Source organism: Bactrocera oleae, chromosome 6 (assembly GCF_042242935.1).
Source record: "Bactrocera oleae isolate idBacOlea1 chromosome 6, idBacOlea1, whole genome shotgun sequence".
In the NCBI taxonomy this organism is placed as follows: domain Eukaryota; kingdom Metazoa; phylum Arthropoda; class Insecta; order Diptera; family Tephritidae; genus Bactrocera; species Bactrocera oleae.
Window position 1 is genome coordinate 24,984,674 of NC_091540.1, and position 25,623 is coordinate 25,010,296.

Sequence of the window (25,623 nt, forward strand, 5' to 3'; positions counted from 1 at the left end):
TTATTACATTATACTTTTTCTAACAAAACAATAAACATAAATGACTCGTACTGGATGTCCTATCAATGGATGGATGGATGTGATTGATGGAACACCAATAGATGAATTTTCATTTAAAACTTGCGTATTATACGTTTTGTTTGAAATTTAAAGGAATCCAATCTTTGCTGGGCTACAAATGGGAACCCATATATAATATATATAATAATATTCTAGTGACATATGATGTACGTGATAAAACATTTTCGGTCTCATGTGCTGTGATATGGCTATTAAAATTAACTGCGACATCTTTCTAAGTTAAGTTTGTTTATTGTTTTATGTTATATTATATTGCGAATAAAAGCATAATAATAATTTTATGTTCACTTTAGAATTATAACCAATAGTAAAAGTATGTAAAATAAAATATGTGTAATAAATAAATAACTTCAACCCTAGGTCAGCTGGCGATAACGGAAATTAGAGCAGTTCCGCTATATGTTTTTTTGTATGACACTGCTGAATGTACGAAGGGATGCATTAAAATATGTATGCGTAAGTGAGAAGAGAAAGTGGTGAAAAGTGTCCCGCTGCCTATGGCGCGTTCACCAGTTTGGAAGGTTTAAAAACCTAGGATTTGACTAGTTTTTTAACCACTTTTAGCTGGCAGACGTAAAAAAGCTGTCATTAAAAATTATATATTTGTAGTACTTATGCACACAATTTTTTATGCTTTGTAATGCACCTTTTTAGGTGTAGTCATCGTTTAAATACGTTATCTCTAATCTAAAACTTTATGCAACTATACTTCGCAGTTAATGTAAAATGGCGAAACGCTCGCCCAAAAAATGTTGTTGATCGAAAAAATATGAAGTATTACGACAGTTAAGCATGTTATGATCAAGATAAGCTACAAAACTTTATGGTACAGAGAATCATAGTAGGTAATAGGTTTAAAGTACATATCTCATACTACAGTGTGAACATGGGTTAAATCGGATTTTGCTATCCACGTCCATCCCCATAGAAATGTTATGTTTAAAACTACTGCGATTGCGATAACTGTCTAAAGACAAACGTCTGATATATTAACCGTGAAGATAATACAGCAGGGGCGCATATTTTCGGATTGGGACACAGGCCGTGACATCGCCCACGAAACCAGGGTACAACCATGCTTATCCCTGGTATAGCATAATATTAAACTCCATTTCTTCCAAATAACAATAGCCAAATCAAGCAACAGCAAATTTATTGGAATGCAACTTTTCACAATAATATAGTGCCTTTAAGTTGCGGCACCTATCATCTAAAAATATTCGAATTCGGAATATAAATTTTCAAGCTTCCAGATACCGAACATAAGGACATCAGGGCTTACTAACTACATATTTTAATGAAATTTAGTTGGTATTTTAGCAATCTGATATGATGATAAAAATAAATATAATTGGTTTACAATTCTTATAGCACCCATATATCAATAATAGCAACTTTCAAGCTTCTGGTTGACTTTATACTGTATATATATTATATATCGGTTTTGATCGGTTAGTTTACAGCCATATGCTATAGTAGTACGATCTGTACTATATGTTCAGAGATTGTAGCATAATCTAAAATAATTATTCATTCCAAGTTTCGTGAAGTTAAATTGTATATTGTCAAATAAAAGCGAAATAAGAATAGCTATGTGCCATTCTGTTGGCGTTATCGACATTTATCGAAAATAAATTCGTATTCGCCATTTTGAAACGAATATGGTAACGACATGGTAACAGTCATTCCTTTTCGTTGTAGTCATTGAAAGCGAGATAGTAACGCGCCCGATTATTTGAAGTGAACATAAAAATTACTAACACGAAGCTGTTTGAAATGCTAGTGTCCGAAATGGAAACAAAATCTTGCGTATGACAAAGGTTTAAGAAAGAGGATAAAACGATTAAATTTCGAGATCTTTTGGACTGATATTTCGAAGAAATTTAATTCATTTGCACCTTCATGTCGGCGGGGGAGACGGTTGCATGAAGTAAATAATATTTTTAATATTGGATTTTTGTATCTATGAAGTTGTTTAAAATTTATGTATGTATGTATATATTTAAGGTATGAAAGGACTTGAAATTCAAAATAAAGAAAAGTTGAACATAATACATCCGAAGCTAGAGCAACATGAGGAGGAGTTATTATTATTATTGCCTTATTTATTAGTTTTGAATTCATAAAATAGTAAAAACAAATTCTGAAAAACAATTATTAACGTCAGAAAAAATTAGATTAATTTAATTTAAAACTTCGATAACTTTTTTTTGACGTTACAATATACTTGGGGTGGGCTTTAGTTTAGCATCCCACGATTTCAGGGTTAAGAGGGGTATGGTTGGATAGAGGAGATTCCAGATCACGAATATATATAATTATTGCCGCCGGAAACTTATAGTTTTCGAGATATTTGCATTTTAAGTTGAAAATTTCACAAAATTCATTTTACAATTTCTCGATTATGGTTATATTTTCTTTTATACTATGCACTTATTATACACAAACTTTTCACTTCAGTGTTTCTACATATTTATTTTATATTAAATATTTAAGTATTTGCTTTAAATAAGCATTTAATTTTTGCACAATTTTCGTAATATGAACAATAACAAATAGGTTCCATGTTGTCAGATAATAAGTGTTGCCATATCTATTATATATATATATATATATATATAAATATATATTTTGAAAGCGAATTAAAATGAACAATAAAAGAGGATTATACCCCAAATACATGAACTATTATTTTGTTCATTCCCTTCTATTGATAAATTATGGTATTGGATTGGCCAGGGTTATTTTTTTAAAGCGCGGCCGAAGGCCGCCAGTGCGGAAAGAAGTTTGACGCGATTAAATTATGAACACCCCGGTGTTGGACCAACCAGGGTTATTTTTTTGAAGCGCGGCCGAAGGCCGCCAGTGCAGAAAAGAGTTTGACGCGATTGAATTATCAACACCCCGGTGTTGGACCGACCAGGGTTATTTTTTTGAAGCGCGGCCGAAGGCCGCCAGTGCAGAAAGAAGTTTGACGCGATTGAATTATGAACACCCCGGTGTTGGACGCCAGTGCAAATAAAAAATCTTTACAAAAAAAAGCAATGTTAAAGAGAATATATCACTCTCTATAAACTTCAATTTTTATTAAGGATAATTATAATAATAGTGAAGATTTTGAAAATTTGATATATGAATACATATGGCGTAAAAATATAGTAAATCAGCATCATGATCCATTTGTGAAATTATCAGATGCAATAAAACATACGCCATAAAACCTTTTTCTTTTATTAAAATGGAAAATTAAGTTCATAATATTTTGTAGAGGGTGATTGGGTTTTTTATTTATTTTCATTGCTTTCATCCGTTTGGATATGGCAACACTTATTATCTGACAACATGGAACCCATTTGTTATTGTTCATATTACGAAAATTGTTTAAAAATTAAATGCTTATTTAAAGCAAATACTTAAATATTTAATATAAAATAAATATGTAGAAACATTGTAGTGAAGTGTTACTGTGTAATAAGTGCATAATATAAAAGAAAAGATAACCATAAATCGAGAAATTGTAAAATGAAATTTGTGAATATTTCAACTTAAAATGCAAATATCTCGAAAACTATAAGTTTCCGGCGGCAATAATTATATATATTCGAGATCTGGCGAATCTCCTCTATCCAACCATACCCCTCTTAACCCTGAAATCGTGGGAGGCTAAACTAAAGTTTTCCCTATACTTGGATAATACAAATTTAAAAACGTAGTGACGGTAACAACGACAACAACTTGGAAACGACAATTAATACGACAACGGTAATAAGGCCGAGTTTGGCTGATATAGTTTTAGCGGTTAGTCAAATTTCTACATTAAACTTATTAGGATGCGGGGCCACACCCAATATTCAAAAATTGTCAATCTATAGATGTCCCTCTTCACTGTAGTTTTCCGTACAAAATTACATTTTTGTTTTGTTATTTAAATATTAGTTATAGCACTTTATAGAAATTCTATTAACGACATTTTGTGGGCGCGGCATCCATCTGCAATACCAACCTCCGCAAATTGCCAAGGAAGGGTGTCAAGTTTCATCAATATATCTTAATTTCTACTCATATTATCGCTTGTACGGTCGGACGTACAGACAGATAATCCCCTGGAATTCAACGCGTCTCATTCTGATCATTTTGATAAATATAACTCTAAATCTATTTTGATTAGTTTTAGGTATTACAATAATTTGAGTTTTTTTTCAAACGGATATATTATACTTTGACAACATAATTGATTAACTATATCTTCATTTTTATTACAGTTGTTTCAATTACTAACTTGTGATTGGGTCCTCGAAACAAGAACACAGCTATGGGAGACGGAATACGTGAACGCTGATCAAATTCTGTGCAAACAAGTTCCAAGCGATTATTTGGAAAAATTTCAAAAGGATCTTAATTCGATGCGTTATGTCATAGAAGATTTGAATGTAAGTAATATGACAAAATCTGATGTAACATCAACCAATCAAAAGGAAATTACTGGGAGATACAGCGATCTTAAGATAGGAGTCACGAAGGATCGCACTTAGACAGCTTCAAACGTCGAAAAAGCGCTTAGAGCATGTCACAATATTTTTGAGGCGGCTATTATCTACAACCTACCGCATATTTCTTGTATACAATATCTCCTTCCAGACATGGAACTCGGAATTTTCTCCATAACGTACGGGTCCATTAGCTTCTCCATCGTTTTCAAAAAAAGGAGACAGAGGCTTATAGGCTCGAAGGTCTTAGCAATAACATGAGAGCTTTCAGGATCAACGTACTCATAACCTGTTTCTAAGCCTCAGTAATATCCCACAATCTGACAAAACTCACGTAAATGGGGTCCAAACTGCAGCATGCCTTATTTACTATGCCCTGACAAACTTATCAATCGTTCAAGTTAAAACTAGTATGTCTATGATCGGAGAAAAAGCGGTCACTAAGAACCCGCCCACCACTCTATAATCAAGGTTGCAGGGGTAAAGAACCGCCTCCCTACTACATATAAATAAATCTTCGCTACAAATCAAATTAAGAATTGATCTTAAAAGTATGTCTCCAGAATAGCAATCAAATTAAATGATGGTTCTCCTTTGTTTATAGTAGTTGTTGTCCGCCAGGCTGGCTGAAACCAACCAAAGTTCTCCGACGCTGTACTCTAGCCTTTCAATGATAAAATACTTCTTACTAAAATTAGGTAATATAAAAATATTAAGTTAATTTCTGACTCGCAACCACGCTCTTATTCTACCTGAATTGCTGGCTGCCAGCTCCTTTATTACCTCTTGTCCTTAGCCCACGGATACTGTGACTACTCACCCACGGCTCTTAGACTTCAGACGAATCAAGCCATTGTCGGATTACGCTTTTTCGTGCTGGGTATTAATTTGAAGGATATTCTGATTCAGACTCCTTTCTAGAAGTGCGGATTCCGCAACAGCCTCATATCCGACACCATCCACCTCAAATAACCGCTCATGACCGAGACGGATCGGTCGACGATCCGCCCGCAGTGCTCTCGGCCTCTGAAAATACAACGACCACGGGAGAGCGCGAAACAATGTGAAATTCGGCAAAAACGGTTATTGCATTTATACGGAAATCGTACAACGCTAGATCAGGATCACTCAAGCAGACGTCTTTTTTACAACCGTTATTCTGCTCAAGTTCATATCGCTTGTTTTTGGAATTAGCGTCACTTGTAAGACTACTTCTTCCACTTGCAAGCGTGTATAGTGCAGCTTATAAAAAAAAGAAATAAGGGTAACCCAATTAGCTGTGGCTTCAACCTTATGTGTTGTAGCAGTCTTGTGTAATTGATGTTCAGTGTATCCAAGGATTCCCAGAGAGGATGGAATTTACTTTCTGACTTATGGCCTTTGACTAACATTGGAACAGTTTGTTCGCTTAATGTTAAAATTTGGTATTGATTACATACTTTAATAATATTAATATATTAGAATATCTTGATAATCCATACTATTTTATGTTTAACATGAATATTTATTTTTCATCTAATTGGATCCTTTTATTTTTTTGTTAACTGGTTTTAATATCATGTTTTGATAATATGCTTTTTCAAGGTTTGGAATCTTTACTATGTAAATAAGTGAAGGTCTAGTATATAGATTAGGTATGATATATCTATTAAAAAAAAAACAGTTCTTCAGTCGATTACTGAGGCAAATTACTGATGCGGGATATTTTATTAACATGCTCTGATGCATTTTTACTCAAAAGCAGTACATTTACTATATTCAAGTTTAATAGACACACAATCACAGAATGGAAATAATCATAATAATACCGTTTAACAACCGTTAAGCGAATTTAAACCAAACAGGTAAACGTAGTAGTTTTGTGCCCACATTACCCGATCGATAAAATATATAAGATAATAGAAATCTGTTGATTCACCTCTATATTTATTATTAATTCAATTTGATACAAATTATCTATGGGGTTCATATCTACTGATTGTGGCGGTATTTTAAATTGATTGTGGACATGATAAAGCAGCAGCTTCTGAACTATATGCGCAGTATGCTACCGAAACACAAGTAGAAGTTCGAGTTTTCTGTTCGCAAAATGTCCATATAACGTTTCTTATTCATATTTCTTTAAATTAATTCTATAATTTAAAATATAATAGTATATTTACTGAAATGAAAAAATGGCTTCTTATATATCGTATTTGGATTAGCGAATTATTTGTGCTGATGTCATTCAAAATATTTGTGCCTTTTGATAAAAAGTACTTCTGATATCGCAAATTTACCCCTACTTTTTACAAGAGCTTAATTGATTTGTTAATTTTCGTACAAGCTATATGGACACCGAAGACAATAAAGTCCAAAAAAAGCAATACTCAGCTTAAAGTCCTCTATATTTTAAGTTACACATGGATAAATTTTCATCCACTAACTTCAAAGAGGAATAATCACCATGGTTATTGGAATGGTTGAAGAACGATTTGATTCAGAAACTGTTATAAATATTGTACTACAAATTATTTTTTGTGAAATAAATATATGATGTTTTTTGCTTTTCTTAGTTCATTTCTCGTAGGCCGTTACAACATATATATTTATAGAATTTCACTGCTGTTGCTTTCGAGGTGTTGCTAAATTTGTTATTGGCTATTTGCAGGCCAAAGATAGGATAATACCTCTTCTGCTACATTAGTATACAGTCATACTACGAGCTTGTATTTATTTATAACACTGATTAGACTTAAGGGCATAGTATCACATAGATACAAACACAACAAATTTATCATATATTATATATATATCTATATATATATATATATATTTCTTTTTAGATTGGTCATCAACGAATTTACCTGTATGAAGCTGTATGTCGTCTTATGGCCGGAGTGGCACCTGGACCTACACAACAACTTTTGGATCGCAGTTTGCGGCATAGAACTCTTAGATCATCCGTTATATGTGGAGGAAAAGATAAAAGCAATAACTGTGTAGGATTTCAACGTGAAAGAGCGACTGCAATTTATATTGCATGTAAGTATTTACCTAATGCGTTAATTTGTTCTCCCGGAGAACGAGTTGGAATGTTAGCAGAAGCTGCCAAAACTCTAGAAAAGCTTGGCGACAGGAGAAAACTAAATGATTGTTATAAGTTAATTAAATTTTTTGATAATAGCATCGATGTAATCGATTAAATTTACTTATTAATTATCTCGCAAATATATTAGTATTGCCGTTTTTATAGATATAAAAATTAATTTTCATCTGTTTAATTTACTAATATTAGGTAAGTATTGTATAAGCAGACACTCTTAACTTATATTAATTTAACATAAAACATTGAAAACTTTACTTGGATGAATTATAACAAATGTAGATTTGAATGGTTATCCGCCATTAATAGGTTGCCAAATTTTCGTCTTCATAAGATCGTCATTTAAATCGGTTTTCGTTAAAACAGAGACGCAGAAGGTTCGATAAAAATGTATTAAATGATTATACCAATGTATATTTTTCTTAGTTTTACAAGTCACATCAGAGACAATACTATTTCACATTCATGAATGGGAGTGATGAAATATTATTCATGATAATATAAATGTAAAGGAAATGTGTAAGCTTACTGAGAAGTTGACGCTAAACCACATTGTGGTCAAAAAACTTGCTAAATTTCATTAAAATATCACAAATAATGTATAAAGAAGTTTGTAAATGGTCCAAAACAATTTCCTTTTAATACCGAAAAACCTGTAATGATGGAAATCGTGGTATGGGGGTGTTCTTTCTGGTCTGGCGTGGGGCCTGTATTTTATATTAAGGAAAATATGGGATATACCTAAGTCCTACGTCCAAATACCTGAAACTACGGAATACTTCAGATTTAATTCCCATAGAAAGTTGTCGAGGAATGCTTAGATCTAAGGAAACTAAAAAACAAGTTCGCATGCAGAGAACGTATATTATAGAGAAGCTTCACGATGCAGAGAACGTAAAAATATTTCAGGGCAACTCGATGAGCGTGTCTTACCGTAGCTAGCTCGGAAGGAAAAATTTTAATAGTGGCGCGTGAACAGAGCTGAGCATTGAATGAAAAATATGCTCCGAAATATTCATTGCCATTACAGCGTATTTATGTTAGCTTTTGGCTAAATTTTTTTTATATATTTATATGCAATCATATGTACGAATATTGATATGAAATTCGTTTTGTAAATATCTATGATAATATCCATAATTGATTACATTTTAACTAATATACTATTTCAAAACAATATTTGTAGTCCATGTGAAAATAAGACCTCATTTTTTAATATTTCTTATGTTTGATAATTTGTAATGGATTTAGACATATTTGCCGTACCAAACGCTGCAAGCCGTTCTAGATGAACCACCTTCATTTTATTCCTTGCTCTTCCAATGGTCTGTATGCGATACACTACATCGTTGAGTTGTTTAATAACCTAGTATGCTCGTTCCCAATTGCACTGTAATTTGGGATATAACCCTTTCTTTCGTTATGGGTTACATAACAATACCCAATCGCCTTCAATAAAACCTTCAGAGTTCATTGCCTTGTCGTATTTTGCATTAATTTTATCGCTCATAATTTTGGTGTGCTGTCTCACCATAGCATGTATATCCCTCATCTCATCTTCTACGATGCTATTGAATTCCTTAGCATTCCTTCCTCCGTTGGAGTTAATTCCAAATTTTAAATCAATCGATCCACTCCGTAACTGATTGACGACAACCAACCCAATAAAATCTTTGTTTTAATTTCTCCAAGGTTTTAGTGATACCCATGTGTCCTCCACTTGGACCGTTGTGCAGCTTGTTGAGAACTTCGGGAATTCTTACTTTTGGAACAATCATCAAAACTCATGAACTTTGCCCATCTTCGCTTTCCCATACCCGATGCAAGCAGCCAGACACTAATTTCAAACTATTCCATTGTGCCCAATAAGCCTTTGCGACTGGGCTTTCTGCAGCTATTTCTTCTCTCGTTGGACGTTTATTCATCTCCAATCCATGTATTACACTTTTCAAATCTGAATCCTCTTGCTGACATTTCCACAGCTTCTCCGGATCCCAGTCTGATATTATAGTCATTAATCGGACATCTTAATGTCTTCTTTGGCCTCAGTTTTTCGTTTTCGTCCAACAGGGTTATTGGGCTTGTTACAGTTGCGTGCAATATGGCCACTTTTTCCGCAGTTGAAGCATTTAAGCACACCAACATTTCATTGCATGTTGTCATTTTTTTTAAGTAATTGGTTCACCCAAGAGTTCCTCTATTTCTACTTTGTGAGCTTTAATTGTTTGATTGCAAAGTAGAGATGCAGTTTCCTGTGTCAGAGCATAAGAAACTGTTTCTGCAAACGTTAATTTTGGACATTTGAATTTTCGTGTCCTCGATGTATTCCATGGACTTATGTGCATAAACTAAGTGAGCTAACCTCTTAAGCTCTGTAGCAAACTCCTGCCACGACTCATTGGCCTTCTGGCGGCGATTTCTCAACTCCATTTGAAAGATCTGCTTCCTGTGCTCACTACCATACCGTCTTTCTAATGCACCCATCAACGTTTCATAACTACTCGCCTCGCAGTTTGGAATGTCTGCAATATCTCCCGTGCACATCGTTTTAATATAACGAATAATGCAGCTACTTTATCCTCAGCATTCCAATAATTTGAAGATGCCGTATTTTGGAATTGAAGCTTAAAAACGTGGAACGGAACAGTGCCATCAAAGGATGGAGATTTTACCTTGGCAAAAGCTGTTTACACAATTGGCCGATTTAATTGTAGCTCGCGGAGACGATCTTTTAATTCATCCATTTCAGTTTTAATTTTATCCCGTTGAAAAAGGAGCTGGAGCAACGTGGTTTGGCGACAAATGAATTAAAAACTGAATTACAATCACGGTTGAGAGAGGCCATGAAGGCGAAAAACATTAATGTTGAGGAATATATCTTTCACATGGAATTAGAAGAAGAGACAACAAAGATAGAAGAAAAGGAAGAGGCTCAATGCTTGTCAAAGATTGTGGACATAAACATGGTTTTTGCTGCAATATCGCAAATGTCGACACAATTTAAAGAGCAGGATGCACGTATAACCCAACAAATAGCAGAGGTGTCATCACAAATGTTGACACAACAATCCCAATTGTCCTCGTTAGAAACGCGGTTGGAAGAGCAGTTCGCAGCGCAAGATGCACGTATATCAGCACACAACTCACAGTTGGAAGTGGAGGAAGCGTGTGAACCGGGGTCTTCACAGTATGAAGAGCAAGAAGCTTGTATACCAGCACAAGTGTCCGCGCAGTCGGAAGAACTGAACGGGTGCATGTCAGCGCAGGTGTTCTCGCAGTCGGAAGAGAAGGAAACGTGTGTACCAGTACAAGGGTCCCCACAGTCGAAAGAGCTGGAACTGCGTATGTCAGGGCAGGTGTTCTCACAGTTGTAAGAGGAGGAAGCGTGTGGACCAGTAAAAGGTTCCTCACAGTTAGAAGAGCAAGAAGCTTGGATACCAGCACAAGTGTCCTTACAGTTGGAAGAGCAGGAAGCGTGTATACCATCACAGGTGGAAGATCAGAATAAAATTGAACCTGAAATGGATGAATCTTTGCAAGAAGATCCAGAATTGAAAGGTGCATTACATGAAGTGGAGTTGAACCAATGTACAACGATTGGAGAAATAACTACAGGAAGGCCAGTCACAAAATCATATTGGGCAGAACGGCACAGTTTAAAGTTAGTGTATGGCTGCTTGCATCGAGTATGGAAAAGCGAAAATGGGCAAACCTTCCGAGTACTTATGGTTGTTCCAAGGGTTGGAACTCCTGATGTTCTTAACGTGCAGTACATATGTCCAAGAGGAGGGCACCTGAGAGACATGAAATCCTTGGAGAATTTGAAGCAAAGATTTTATTGGACTGGTTGTCAATTAGCTATAGAAAGGATTGCGAAATATGCTGAGAACATTGTAGCTAAAGGATCATGGTCCAGGAATCATGGGCAGATGAAACAGCACAATTCGCGTGCGCCAGTTGAGAAAATAGGCGTGTGTGAAGATGGTCCATTCCCCCTCAATAAATTAGGAAATAGTCATGTTTTGGTAGTCAAGGACCATTTCAACGAATGGCCACAAGTATACACACTTTATAACCAAGAGACTGAACCAGTGGCGGAGGCATTCATCAACAAGTGGGTAACGAGATTGGGTGTTCCAATGGAGTTACGTTCTGATCAAGAATGGAATATCGAGTCAGCTTTAAGTCAAGGGATGTACCAGAAACTGAGTATCCGGAAAACGGATGGAATTAACTCCAAGAAGAGAAGGACGCCTAACGATGTCAGCACCAGCCTAGAAGACGAGATAGGGGACATAAAAGCTTTGTGTTTGGTATCGCAAATATGTCTAATCGAGGCGATCAGACTTAGGTGGAGGGCAGTGTGACGAACACGGATGATAGAACAAAATCTAATCAACGATAAACTGCCAGTTGCTAGTTAGTGAATTCGTAGTTGCCAGATTGTTCTAGAAGCAATGTTTTGTTACAGATTTACTATATAAGGGCTGCCGGATTGTGCAGCAAACACAGTTCTAGTTAGAGTGTTGTCGTGATAAGAACAATTGAGACATAAGCAAGAAGTTGTAAGCTCGAATAACGAGCAATAAGTGTTAAGTTGTTGGAATTAGAAATAAAGATAAGTGTGTAGCCATTAAATTGGGACTTTTATTTAACAATCCAGTGATCGAACTGAAGAGTGAGTTACAGGTAGACGATTTATCGAGAAATCCGTTACAATATTTAACAAAACTTCACCTCTAGAACATTCTAGCAACTACTAATTTTCTGCCTAGTTGATTATGGCAATTTATCGTCGATTCGATTTGGTTCTATCATCTGTGTTCGTCACGATATATTACAATAGTAATTTAAATAAATCCTACCTTTCATCATTTAAAACTTATACAGGGGTGTTGTAGAATCTGATAGGTGTCGGAATCAGAATTGAAACCGATAAAAAAAATTTAGTAGGTGTCATGATTCAGATATTATGGGTTTGACGTTCGAAACAGAAATTTTATTGGTTTTGTTGTCAGAAACAAAGCAGGAGGATAGTCGCAGACAGATTTGAGATGTAAGTTAAGAAATTAATTTATATTATATAAAAACATAGGAATAAAACACAAAATGTCATAATTATTAAGTTTGTGGAACACACTCAGATTTTTGAGGAGGATTTGAAAAACGTAATATAACCCTCAAATGCGTCTTTATTTAGTCGATAATGTGATATAAATCTGTAAAGTAAGCATGTATACAAGCATACAAGTAAATTAAAGTCAAATTTCCCCTGGTACATCAAGTGGACTACTGTGATCTTTTAATATCTTTCTTTTAAATTATATTTTAATATCCTCTAATAAAATAAGAGCTAAAATAGCGGAACTCATTGTAAACTTTAATAGACTTTATTCAGTAATTTAAATTTATCAAACACTTCCAAATTTACTCATTTGCAAGTTTTGTTAGATTAGTAAATTTCAAATATTGGTTTAGCATAGGTTTGAAAAGACCAAAATCCACTCAGATTCTGCGACACCATTGAAGATCAGAATTTGTTTGCATGTGCTCATTGAATTGCTCGTTGAGAACAAAACATAGCAGATTCTCACCTGCTCCCTTTTTGATAGTGTTGCCGTTGCACAACGTTACGTTGTACGTCAACGGGAACACAGATAAAAATGCGTTGGCGCAAATTTAGCTACTACAACAACTACAAGCGCTTTGGTCCATGTTATTTCTCCTTTTCACGTCACACTTAACACAGTCGTATACAGAAGTACATTTCGTCACTGTTCTGTATAAGTTGTAAATGCATATGTTAATATAATTATTCAAGGAATGATATACTAATTATTTTGCAGGTGTATACATGGCCTCATCAAAGCATTTGCTACATAGGACATGGTGGAGAAGGTCATTTGGCTAATGATGAAAGGGTGTTTACGAAGTTTTGAGAACTTTGTAACATAAAATATAGAAATATTATTATGCATTATTCAAATGTTAGATTTAGTTCAGTTTATTTTTTTTTTTTAAATTGTTTTCTTTTTGTAAATTGTTTTCTCCTACTTTTTTTAGATTTTCTTCAATAAAATTTAAATGCTCTTAAAAAATTGTATTTTCTATTGGTCGAATTTCGTCCACTGGCGACCATAGTTATGTTAAACGAACGAATTACTTGAAATGCTGTGTGTACATGGGGACTCTTTAATTCAAATTCTTATTTGGTGTCGCTCTATGCGTTCACACGAGCCAAACGAGTCCAGCAACTCAACGTGGCACGGTCCCTTCGTGTTTCCTCCTCGTCCCCTCGCTCACAATAAACCGATTTGGGTTACAAAAGAGTCTGTACATGAACAAACACATTGAAAATCGAATTGTGCAGCTATTTACTATATATATATGTATGTTGCATGTAGCCAAATTTACAAACATTATAGCTATCGTCCTTTCATATTTTATAACACGCACACAATGATATACATACCTATGTCCATATGTGCGACCGCTTAGTCAGTTAAGATATCAAAACTTTTAATAACCAAAACAAATAAACGTATAAATATATGAACAGTTAGGGTAATAATACAAACATGGAAATATGTAAATTTTAACAAACATATATACTTAAGTATGTGCTTTGATACCAAATATATACTGATTTTCTATAAATAACACTGGGAAACAGTAGTTATGTTTTATAAGTTTTTTACACTATTTTGTATGATTTTGCCATACTGATTCCAAATCTGTTGTCAGTTCTCTAGCATCTCTAGTTTTCGAAATATGAACATATTACGTTTTTAGTCAAAAATACTACAATTTTTAAGCTTCAATACCATTCACAAATACAAAGGTTCCTTACAAGAACTTGATTCCGATCATTTGTATGGCAGCTATATGATATAGTATTTTGATCTGAACAATTTCTGCGGAGAATACATTGATACCTCGTCAAATTAGAAAGTTTTCCATGCAAGCACTTTACTCCGATTGTTCAGTTAATATGGCAGCTATATGCTATAGTCATTCGATCTATTCAATTTCTTCGGAGATTGGATTATTGCCTTAAATAATAATCCATTCCAAATTTCGTGAAGAACCTCGTCAAATGAAAAAGTTTTCTATGCAAGCACTTGACTCCGATCGTTCAGTTTGTATGGCAGCTATATATTATATTGATCCGATCTGAACAGTTTTTCGAAGATTACATTGTTGCCTTAGACAATAACCCATATTTCGTGAAGAAATCTCGTCAAATAAAAAAGTTTCCCATACAAATACATGATTCCGATTGTTCAGTTTGTATGGCAGCTATATGCTTTAGTGGTCCGATATCGGCCGCTCCGACAAATGAGCAGCTTCTTATTGAGAAAAGGACAGGTGCAAAATTAGTAAAATGTTGGTCCTCTATTAGTTCCCCCATTAGAGGATCGCTAAAAATATCAGCTTCATTGTTTAAAATTTTTTAGAGCTTTAACAAACTTGATAAAACAAACTTGATTATGCGGTCTCTGCCTACTAGAGGGGCCTTCATCACGGTCATACTACTTAAATTCCCTCTCAAAGGCTAAACTTTTTAGTCCAATGTTCGGTTTTGGCTCGGCAATACCATAAGTATCTATAACAGGTGTACTTGGTATATCCTCCTTTCTGACCCAAAATATTACCATTTTAAGATCGACGCGTATTAACCAGTTATGTTCTATGTATTTTAATTTCCCAAAGTAGTTCAAATAGGCCCTTTTTATAGAATTAAAAACTTGATCATTTAAATAAGTTCTTTTTAGTGCACTCTACACTAATAATACCAGCTTCATTGTTTAAAATTTTTTTAGAGCTTTTACAAACTTGATAAAACAGTTACCTAACATGAAGAGGGGGTAATATTGTATAATGTGTTCTTTGCCTACTAGAGGGGCATTCATCACGTCCATACTACCCGGTATTAAATTCCCTCTCAAAGGCTAAACTTTTTAGTCCAATGTTCGGTTTTGGCTCGGCTATACCATAAGTATCTATAACAGGTGTATTTGGTATATCCTCCTTTCTGATCCAAAAGATTATCATTTTAAGATCGACGCGTATTAACCAGTTATGTTCTATTTATTTTAATTTCCCAAAGTAGTCCAAATTTGCATAAATTGTGCGCAAAAAGTGACAGTAGAACGTAATGCTGTTGCAAGTGTTGTCAGAAACTTACGCATAACGTGATACTTTGACAAATTTCCAATATTGCTGTCGTGATTGCCATCTCAAACGCACTCGTAGACATAGCGGTTTATTGATGAAATTGAGTAATTTTTTGCCCTAAAATTTAATTCAAGTAAGCGGAGTAACGGTATTTTAAGAAGTAAGGTGTATCACTAAAACTAGTCCTACTAGAAACTGAGGGTAGATTTGAAATCAGCGACGTCAAATTAGTAAGAAACAGTTTATAAACTTTATAAATTAAAAAAGTTTAATTTTGTTTTCCTGTGTTATATGCAGAGTCGTTTGCATAGTAAATAAACGAATATGTAATCTTAATTCCTTAACATTGGAACTATCATTTATTTATTAATTTTGTTTATTATATGTGAAATAATATTTCAATTATTGCTATACAAATTAAAAGGAGCATAAGCTTCAGAGGCTTTTAGCTCGCGGCTTGAATTATAAGGGTCTTAAATAATAAAAATTATATCCTTCATATACAATATGTTTTTATACAATAAAAATAATATGTTATAAATTAATTAAGAACATGGAGAATTGTATTAAATACATTTTTTATCTTTGTACGAAATAAGAATTCTGTAAGATACAGTTCCTTGCTGTTTTGAAGTAGGGCCATTTATCTAGTAGATGCAGAGAACGTATATTATAGAGAAGGTTCATGGTGAGCCGATTGTCAAAATGTTCCTCTTGACGGAGGGTTACTCGCCAACTTAAGAGGATCTCACCACAAACAAAAATATTAGCTGATTTAACCAGAGTTTTACCTCTGCGGAGCGCAAAATAGCAGAATTGAGCATTTTGAATGTTAAATGAGAAAAATAATGCTAAATTCAATGTTAAGAAATGTACGCTTACAGATTCGTATATTTACAATGCGCAAACGAATTTACAAATAATTTTAAGAAATTCTGCATATACAGGGCGGCTCACGAATCGTGCTACAAAAATAAACCGTAATAAGTTTCTTTTCTTATCAATTTTTTTTGTATTGTATAAAAAATTTTAATTTTATTTTATGCAATTAATTATTCCTCCATGCTCAGCCACGCACATGCGACACCTAATTAGAAAATGTATGCGGGCTGAAGGGTTGAAGTCGTTATTGCTTCAAATATGTATTTAATGGACTGCTTCAGTTCAGTCAGATTTCTGGGTTTGATTTTGTTCACCTCTTGCTTGACATAACCCGATAAGAAAAGACCAAGCGGTCGCAAATATTCTTATACATATATATTAGTATGTATAATTATGTGTGCATGTAAGCAAATATGAAAGTACCCATTATAATTGTTAATTTGTCTACATGCAACTATATATGTAAATATGTACACTCATTGTTTCTTGGGAAATCAGAACCATACACACTCTTACAAACATACATCGCATATGGCAAGTGCAAAATCAACCCTTATTCATATACAACGTGGCATGAGTAAATGGAAACAAAGTCAACAAGTCATGTGCATATATACGGGCAGATGTGTGTACAAAAATTTCGAATATTTACATACGCACTTATACTATGTTCGCACCGAATTGAAATCCTCTTGAAAACACAGTTTGTGGATTGTGGAACCAAAGTCGTTCTGACCAACATTGTGTGTTTTCGATGAGTTTTCATTGACAGTTCACACATCTATTTGTTTACATTTGTTATGTACCCTACAAGAACAGTGACGGTCATCTGATGGGTAACATGACAGTCATAGCTGAAAAAATTTTGTCAGTGCGCAGAACAAAATTTCTATCATTTTCTTAAGACCCTTGTTTTCTTTTTGTTTGTTTTGGCTGACATTTTGCTGATATTGTGTAATCGATTTCAGCGATGGTTATGCCTTATTCAGTAATATATGCAGGTGAGTTGTATCTTCTACTGAGAAGCTTGTTTTTATTTGTTACAAACGAGGAATGAAAATTTGAGTCGCGCGGGTAATCGGACCATACAGAGCCGAAGTTATTAGCTATATCTTTTGAGTTGAAAATTGGGTCATTCGGATCCGGAGAGCATTTTTATGTCTGCCCATAGTATCTTGGGATTTGTTAACGGGGTGATAGCTTCCATAAATTTTTATATGCAAGCCCTCTTAGTTTTTTAAAAATATTTTCGAGACACTGCATTGGTTTTTTTATATTTAATCAGATTGCCGATAGAGAGAGTTTTTCTGTACACTAAGTATGTTTCTGTTCTCTGGTTTTGACAGCTCGGTAGACCATAAGACACCTGACTTTTGAAATTTTTTTACCTGTTTTTCTTTTACCACGAATGCAGTCTGATATGCATCCCAACATTCGTAATTATTGAATCGCATAGTCCTGTTAAGGGCCCTGCGAGAGATCCGTCCAAGGATATTTAGTTTCCCATTAATCCATGGTTTTTCCCTTCGGAAGGGGCTTGATGTTTCAGAGGCACCAATAATGTATTATGTGACTTTTTCTACTGGTAAGTCTATATCCGACACAGAACTTAATGCGTCAGGTACTGAAAGTGAACCTGTGAAGGAACCCAGTTCGGTCACATATGTTTTAAAGTTTGTTTGGGACCTATTCCTGCACATCGGAAGCTCTAGGCCTTCGATATTAACTTTCCGCACTTTTATTACATATAGTTATATCTAAGACGGTACTCTTCAATAGTGCAGCATCCAGATAGGAGGTCTTACCATGGTAGGAGGTATATAAAGGGTGTCATGCGACCCGTGTCGATTATCAACCTAGCTGGGGGCCCTTAAATAGCCCAGTCTCGCACGGAGCTTAGTTATACCTGGCGTCCTCCGTAATAAGGTAGCCTTACTTGCGTAGCGGGGGCTACTCTCCCCTACACTCGTGGGTCCAAAATTATGAGCCAAAATTTCAAAAACACAAACAACAAAAACAAAAAGGAGTCCGGACCTCCTTCAAAAAGACCGGAGGGAGCGAGTTGTTCCCAGAGAAGAGCAGCGTTTGGCACGAGCTCGACAGCCAAAGCGAGAACAGGAGCGAAGCTTGGTCTTGGAGCAAAGGCAAATGCTAAGTGGGCAGAAGCCAAGACTGGCGCCATGAAAGCAGCAGCGCTGGAGGCAGCCCATACCAACCCCTGTAGCCAAGTGGGTCAGCCAGAGAGTGCCCTTCCTTTAGGATTGACGACCCAGCAAAAGCAAAGTATGCAGAGAGGCGACGCGCTGCATACCTGCTGAAGAAGGTGGAGCTGCAACCGCCAACCAATAAGAGCTCACAAAGGAGCTCCAATAATCCATTGATTGCGCGAGAGCTGTTCTACCTAACTTCAAGCTAGAAGCGCCAGTAGGGCAGCTAACAGACAAAGGTCCGCTGAAGAGACTAAGCCGTCAGCTAAGAAACCGAAAACTAAGCGCGTGACGCCCGCAAGATCTTTTGCTGATGTGGCCCGAAACCGCATTGTCATTGGAGTACTGGATGAGGGTGACCCCGAAGGAAAAATCCCCAGAGCCCAATGGAAATGGATGCAAGCCGCACTGACGAATGTGGCTTTGGAAGTGCTACTAAGCAATCCAGGGCCACCCCCGTCATGTGCGGATGCTGGATGGTATCAAGGGCAGATAAAGATGATAGCGTGTGACGACGAGAGATCGGTCCAGCTATATAAGGCAGCAATAGCTAAGGTAGGGGAGGTCTACCCCGGAGCCAAATCAGTAGCGGTAGACAGGAAAGATATCCCATCCCGACCGAGGGCAAGGGTATGGATCCCGGCTACACCATCGCAGCCGGACCAAATAATGCAGCTCAGTAGGTAATGCGTCTTCTCCAAATTAATCTACACCACAGCAAACTAGCGTCTCTAGCCCTAGGTAACCGCATGGCAGAAGAACGGCCTGACTTTGTCCTCATTCAGGAGCCATGGGTTAATGGAGGGCGTATTTGCGGTCTGAGGACACCAGGATATAATCTATACGCGAATGGTTGTGTAGGTAAGCCTAGGACATGTATATTGGCTAGCAAAAAGCTTAATGTCTTTTTATTACATAGTTACAGTAGTAACGAAACTACAGTGGTAAGCTGGGAGACGGGTAGGAAGAAATACCGGCTGGCATCATGCTACATGCCGTACGACGAGGTAGCAGTAGCATCGCAGCTGTTCAAAGAGCTGGTACGAGACACCGAAGCATCCAAGTGTTCGATTATACTTGGGAGCGACTCCAATGCGCACCATACACTATGGGGAAGCACGGATATTAATGAAAGGGGTGAGTTGCTCTTTAATTATTTAATAGGAAGTAAGCTTTTGTTATGTAACAAAAGTAGTACGCCAAATTTTATAACCAGAAACCGACAGGAAGTATTAGATATAACACTGGTATCGGAAGAACTGGTGGATAAAATAACACATTGGAAGGTATTGGAGGAACACTCCTTCTCAGATCACCGCTACATTGAGTGTATAATTGAAGAAAATGTAGTTAGGGAAGAGAAATTTGGGAATCATAGGAAAACGAACTGGCAGATGCACATGCAGGAGCTAAAAAAGCGTATTCCTATGATTCCACCATTTCAACCGGAAAAGAAAGAGGACCTAGACATCCTCGTTAAACGATTCACATATTCTTGTCGTCAAGCACTAGAGGTAGCTTGTCCATTAACGTACAGTAGGGAACGAATTATACCTCTTTGATGGTCTCCAATACATGCAGAAAAATTGGAGGAAGCAATTCAATTTTGCCAAATTTTCCCAAGAAGATACAAAGTGGGATAACTATCATAACCACCTTCGGACATACAAAAAGGAGGTAAGAAAAGCAAAAAGAAATTCGTGGAAATCTTTTTGTAATGACATTAAAAATACGGCAGAAGTGTCTCGACTGAAAAAGATAATGACACAGTCGAAACATAGAATCGGATACCTTCAGAAGCCAGATCACAGCTGGACGGTATCCAGTAAAGAGACTTTGGGCCTACTAATGGATACTCACTTCCCAGACAGTTCCGAGAACCTCATAGGGGAGAATATAATGGAGAGTGAAGTAGGCTCAGAGTCCCCTCCGCTAGACATAGTGTCAGATGGCATGGTTTATTGGGCAATAGGCAGCTTCAAGCCTTAGAAAATGCCGGGACTAGATGGTTTATTCCCGGTTCAGTTACAGCAGTCCCTGAGCTACACAATAAACTGGTTAACAACCATGTTTAGAGGGGCGCTGAAATTAAACTATATCCCCTCGATATGGAGGGAAGTTAAGGTGATATATAATATATACCAAAGGCTGGCAAAAGCTCATACATTAATCCAAAGGATTTTAGACCAATTAGCCTTTCATCATTTCTATTAAAAACGCTGGAGAGACTAATAGAAATACATATAAAGGACATACTAAACCCAAGAAACATGGCAGTTTCGCAGCATGCGTACTCGAAGGGTAGATCCACAGAAACGGCATTAAGCTCAGTGGTAGCAGAGATTGAAAAGTCTCTGGAAATAAAAGAATACAACCTCGTAGCCTTCCTAGACATAGAAGGTGCCTTCAACAACATCCAGCCGAAGGCCATATTGTCCGGAAATTAATTGAACAGATGCTCTTGGGCAGGTCAATTATTTCAACGCTGGGAGCTTCAACGATGCACAGATCTATCCGAAGGGGTACACCCCAAGGAGGCGTGTTATCCCCACTTCTCTGGATCCTGACAATGAATAAAAGGCTGGTGGATCTAGAAAAGAGGGGGGTACATGTTGTGGCCTACGCTGATGATGTGGCAGTCTCGGTTAGGGGCAAGTTCCCGAACACCCTCGCTAGCCTTACGCAGACAATATTAAACGATATTAATCGATGGGCCGTATCATGCGGACTGAATTTAAATGCTAGCAAGACAGAACTAGTATTGCTCACTAAGAAACACAGTACTCCAGAAATCACGCCGCCATTTTTAAATGGCACCAGGCTAACGGTAGGAGATAAAGCAAGCTACTTGGGACTAATTTTGGACAGGAAGCTTTCTTGGAAACAAAACTTGGAAGCGAGGGTAAAGAAAGCAGCTACAGCGCTTTACACATGTAAAAGAATGGTGGGGCCCAGGTGGGGACTGACACCTCGGGTGGCTCACTGGCTCTACACAGCAATTGTAAGGCCGATCATGACCTACGGTATAGTAGTATGGTGGCCAATCACAGAAAAGAAATATGCGATTAGAAGCCAAGCCAGACACTCAACATAATTTTACACTTGCTGCCAACAGATTTATATTGCAAGCAAATGGCAGCGAAGTCAGCACTGAGACTGATGAATCCTCCCTACTAGTCGCCAGCAACAAGGGGCATTCTATGATACTTAGAAAGTTCCCGTTTCTTCCCATAACTACGGATTTTCGCGATCGTATGGAGCTGAACCTAAATCCGGCCCTCAATATTGCCTTCCCTTCCAGAGAGGAGTGTGAAAGGGACGTAGTGGACAAGGAAGCAGGGATAAGCTTCTATACGGATGGTTCCAAACTGGATAACCGAGTAGGCGGCGGTGTCTTCTCGGCTAAACTAGATACCAAAATCGCCTTTCGGTTACCAGACCACTGCAGTGTCTTCCAAGCAGAGGTCACTGCAATTAAAGAAAGCCTTCTTGTACTAACAAAAAGTGTAATCACAACAAGAAGTATATTTACAGACAGCCAGGCGGCTTTGAAATCTCTGATGTCTCATAGGATTTCGTCGAAGACAGTGAAAGATTGCCATGATCTTCTAGCGGATCTGTCATCCTATTTCACGGTAAATCTGCAATGGGACCCAGGACACAGTGACATCACTGGGAACTGCGTAGCAGATGAACTAGCAAGAACAGGCACCACCCTACAACTAGACCCTGGTAAGGAGGACATAAATATGCCTCTGGCTACTTGTAGATACCTAATCGACAAACATGTCATTAATATAGCCGAGTGTCAGTGGAATCAATCCCTTACCTGCTCAACTAGCAGGCAAACGTGGCAAGAATGGAATATGAGCCGCACATGCCAACTGTTAAAATTCAAGAGGAATGATATAAGAACTCTCGTAGGAGTACTAACAGGCCACTGTCTAATAGGCAGACATGCAAGTAGACTTGGCACGCCATATAACGACTATTGTAGAAGCTGTCAGGAAGTAGAAGAGGAGGAGACCATTAAACATCTTCTATACGATTGTGCAGCACTATATAGGAAAAGAATCGCAACCATCGGTCGTGGGTTTCTTGACGATGGGCCTCCTAAAGGCCTAAGTGTGTCGAGTGACAGCCACTTTACCTACCTACCTACCTACCTAAGACATCCCTCCTAAACCTATTTATATTATTGTTATATATGGTTAACGCCAAATTGAAAGTCGTGGTTGTTGCGAAAAAATGCGCAAAACTTGCAATCTTTGAAAAATAGTTGCAGAAAAAATTAAACTAAAACCCACTGTTCTAGCTAAAAAGTCATTTGAAGGGCCGTTTATCAATATATGAATAAGCGCTTAACCAGAACTTTAGGCAACATGTTGAAAAATGGTTTTCTCAATATCTGATAAGCAATATCTCTCAGTTAAGTTCTGGCAAACTTGACCGAGTTATGGCTACGCACTTGCTCGGTGCAACGATGGTTGCCGTTGGACTTTGTTTTTCTGGACCAAATTGAGTAAAAATTGACAAAAACTACATTCAAGTTATTAATTTAATTTTAATTTTTTTTTTATTTTTTTTTTGAAGTGAAACTTCTTTGCGCTCGTTGGGCTGTAATTCCAGTATCGAATGTAACGAAAAAGCGACAGGAAAAGGGGGGGATGGCGCTCGTGGTGGGGCAGTCGGGCTGAAGGAGAAATGGGAGAGAAACGAAAACGTGAGAGATTCGGATTAATGTTAATGTTAGGGATAATATTAATGGTAAGGTTAATGTTAAGGTTAATACTTATGTTAATGTTAATGTTACTGTTCATGTTAATGTTAATGATACTGTTAATGTTAATTATTCGCTCTAAATTGCCAAAGTTTACGGGCTCATACTGGACTTGACGGACACAGTAGCCCAACGAGCGAATATTTTATTACTGTCGGAAACATGGATAATTAATGAAGAAGCTTTGGATATGCCGAACTTCGATTGTGTCGTCAATTTCAAACGTCCCAATGTAAGAGTTATTGGGGTAGCTGTTTACAATAACTCCATTGACAGAATAAATATTGTCACTCCACATATGGATATGAAATTACAACAAATTAACTGGTTAGCTGTGAATGCTGCTGCAGTTGGAGATATTTGTTCGGCCGAATATGTCATAGAAAGCGAACAGAGTGTGACAATGATTGTTCTCTACATCACTCCGAACCAGAGAATTAACGATATAATAAAATTCTAGTGCAGCAGAATTAGGAGAAAATTTGCATACTATGCCAATGATTTTAAGCGATGATTTTGATGTCAATTTTGCCTTGGAAGAAGCTCAACTACTTGTACAATTTTTAGTAAGTAAATTTTATTTAAAATGAATAATAATCCCAAAGAATCACGAGTTTTCATATCATATTTTTCATACCACAAAACAATTGTATCTTTTCTTGAACATGGAAGTATGGAAGTAAATAAATAGATGTTTTATAAATGGAGGCGAAAACGTCAACTCTCTTTTTTCATTAACTTAACACCCTTAAAAATTCCAGAATAATGAATATTGGCTTCTGTTATCGGGGAAATATTTCTATCTCATAAAACCTGCTAGCTAAGGTGAGTATTTTCATTTCAAGTACCCATAGAGATCCACGAAGTTTCACTTCTATCACCTAGCTTTCCAAGCTGTTTGGTTTTTTTATTTTTAAGGTCTTGCTACAGTCTTGTAATCAAACCTGCTTTAAAAGGAAAGAACTACCAGCCTTCTAAAGAACAATGATTCACCAAACAGGCTCAACTAGTTAGAATCTTAAGCTTGCTTAGTTTTAATTAGAGTTCAGATTTTATTACTTATTGTTAGACGATATATAAGCAAAAATTAAAAATAAAGGTTCACATTTAATTAGTTTTTACTTCACTTGAAATATTTCACATTTTTAATTGAGTACATCTTTTAGGTACACGAGTATACGTACATTTTACACATATTGCATTTAGTATCACTTTATACACATATGTATGTATATAACAAAATACAATAAATATTAGATATTCTTCAGGCTTATGAGCTAAATTTTAATATATTTTCACTAAACATATTAAAAGTATAAAATAGTATGAATATAATGTAAATATGCATAGCAAAAGATAAATAGGATCAAGTATTTTATTATTTATAAAAAAAAAATTATTTTGAATATAAATTTGGAGTTGGCAACACTGAACTTGTCCCAAACTTCACATCGTTTCAGTGCTACCAGACTCGATAACTTGGAGAACAGTCAAGAAACTATTTAGCAACGCTGCGACTGAATATAATTGTGGCGATAATGAAAAAACCCTGTTCATTTATTGGACTGAGAAAATTTCCTTATTTCACAAAGTGATGGACCAATGTCCCAAGAGGAAAAAAATTCCTATTTGCATCAGGAAGTGATAACCGATCACTCGTACACAAGAGTTTTTCTTAGGATTCTTAATTGGTTCTTACTCGTTGATTTAACCGATAGGTGGTTTGCAGGAGTATGGGTGCGTTCGAGATGGCAATCACGACAGCAGTGTTGCAAATTTGTCAAAGTATCACGTTCTGCACCATCAGCAAAGTATCCACAAATATGCAACACAGTAGCTGTACTGCTGCAGATACTACGTAGCTCAAACGCACCCTATATATATCCAAAATGTCATGCTCTTAATTTTAAGCGCTGAAAGCGG

The 25,623-nt window shown here is 36.4% G+C and overlaps 2 protein-coding genes and 2 long non-coding RNA genes across 8 annotated transcripts in view; all 4 read left to right on the forward strand.

Moving 5' to 3' along the window:
• Positions 1–7,816, forward strand: part of SREBP (Sterol regulatory element binding protein) — a 46,002-nt gene extending 38,186 nt beyond the window's left edge. Inside the window, exons 8-9 of the mRNA XM_014240523.3 lie at positions 4,344–4,511; positions 7,394–7,816. Of these exons, the coding sequence (XP_014095998.3) occupies positions 4,344–4,511; positions 7,394–7,753 (528 nt within the window). The 3' untranslated portion in view covers positions 7,754–7,816. The remainder of the gene's footprint in view (positions 1–4,343; positions 4,512–7,393) is intronic.
• LOC138857927 (uncharacterized) lies at positions 549–2,158 on the forward strand. Its single transcript, XR_011397141.1, has 2 exons — positions 549–2,011; positions 2,089–2,158. It is a non-coding gene; the product is annotated as an uncharacterized lncRNA (long non-coding RNA).
• LOC138857926 (uncharacterized) lies at positions 4,518–7,118 on the forward strand. Its single transcript, XR_011397140.1, has 2 exons — positions 4,518–5,266; positions 5,340–7,118. It is a non-coding gene; the product is annotated as an uncharacterized lncRNA (long non-coding RNA).
• An 11,322-nt stretch (positions 7,817–19,138) lies between the features above and the next one.
• Positions 19,139–24,864, forward strand: LOC118682542 (uncharacterized). 5 transcript variants are annotated; one of them, XR_011396857.1, is made up of 4 exons: positions 19,139–19,781; positions 19,840–20,057; positions 23,514–24,266; positions 24,373–24,864. XR_011396857.1 is itself a non-coding variant. In XM_070111144.1 (3 exons), exon 1 carries the CDS (start codon positions 21,980–21,982, stop codon positions 23,102–23,104), a length of 1,125 nt encoding a protein of 374 aa, XP_069967245.1. In that variant the 5' UTR covers positions 20,445–21,979; the 3' UTR covers positions 23,105–24,266; positions 24,373–24,525; positions 24,586–24,864. The 5 variants fall into 5 exon arrangements, 4 of the variants coding, with proteins under 4 accessions (XP_069967245.1, XP_069967247.1, XP_069967244.1 ...); XM_070111144.1 differs by lacking the exons at positions 19,139–19,781; positions 19,840–20,057 and having other exon boundaries at positions 20,445–24,266; positions 24,373–24,525; positions 24,586–24,864; XM_070111146.1 differs by lacking the exons at positions 19,139–19,781; positions 19,840–20,057 and having other exon boundaries at positions 20,445–24,266; positions 24,462–24,525; positions 24,586–24,864.
• The last annotated feature ends 759 nt before the right edge of the window (positions 24,865–25,623 follow it).

Bases quoted from the DNA above. Each gene is read 5' to 3' on its own strand.
- LOC118682542 (XM_070111143.1), top strand. From the start codon at position 21,980: ATGCGATTAGAAGCCAAGCCAGACACTCAACATAATTTTACACTTGCT.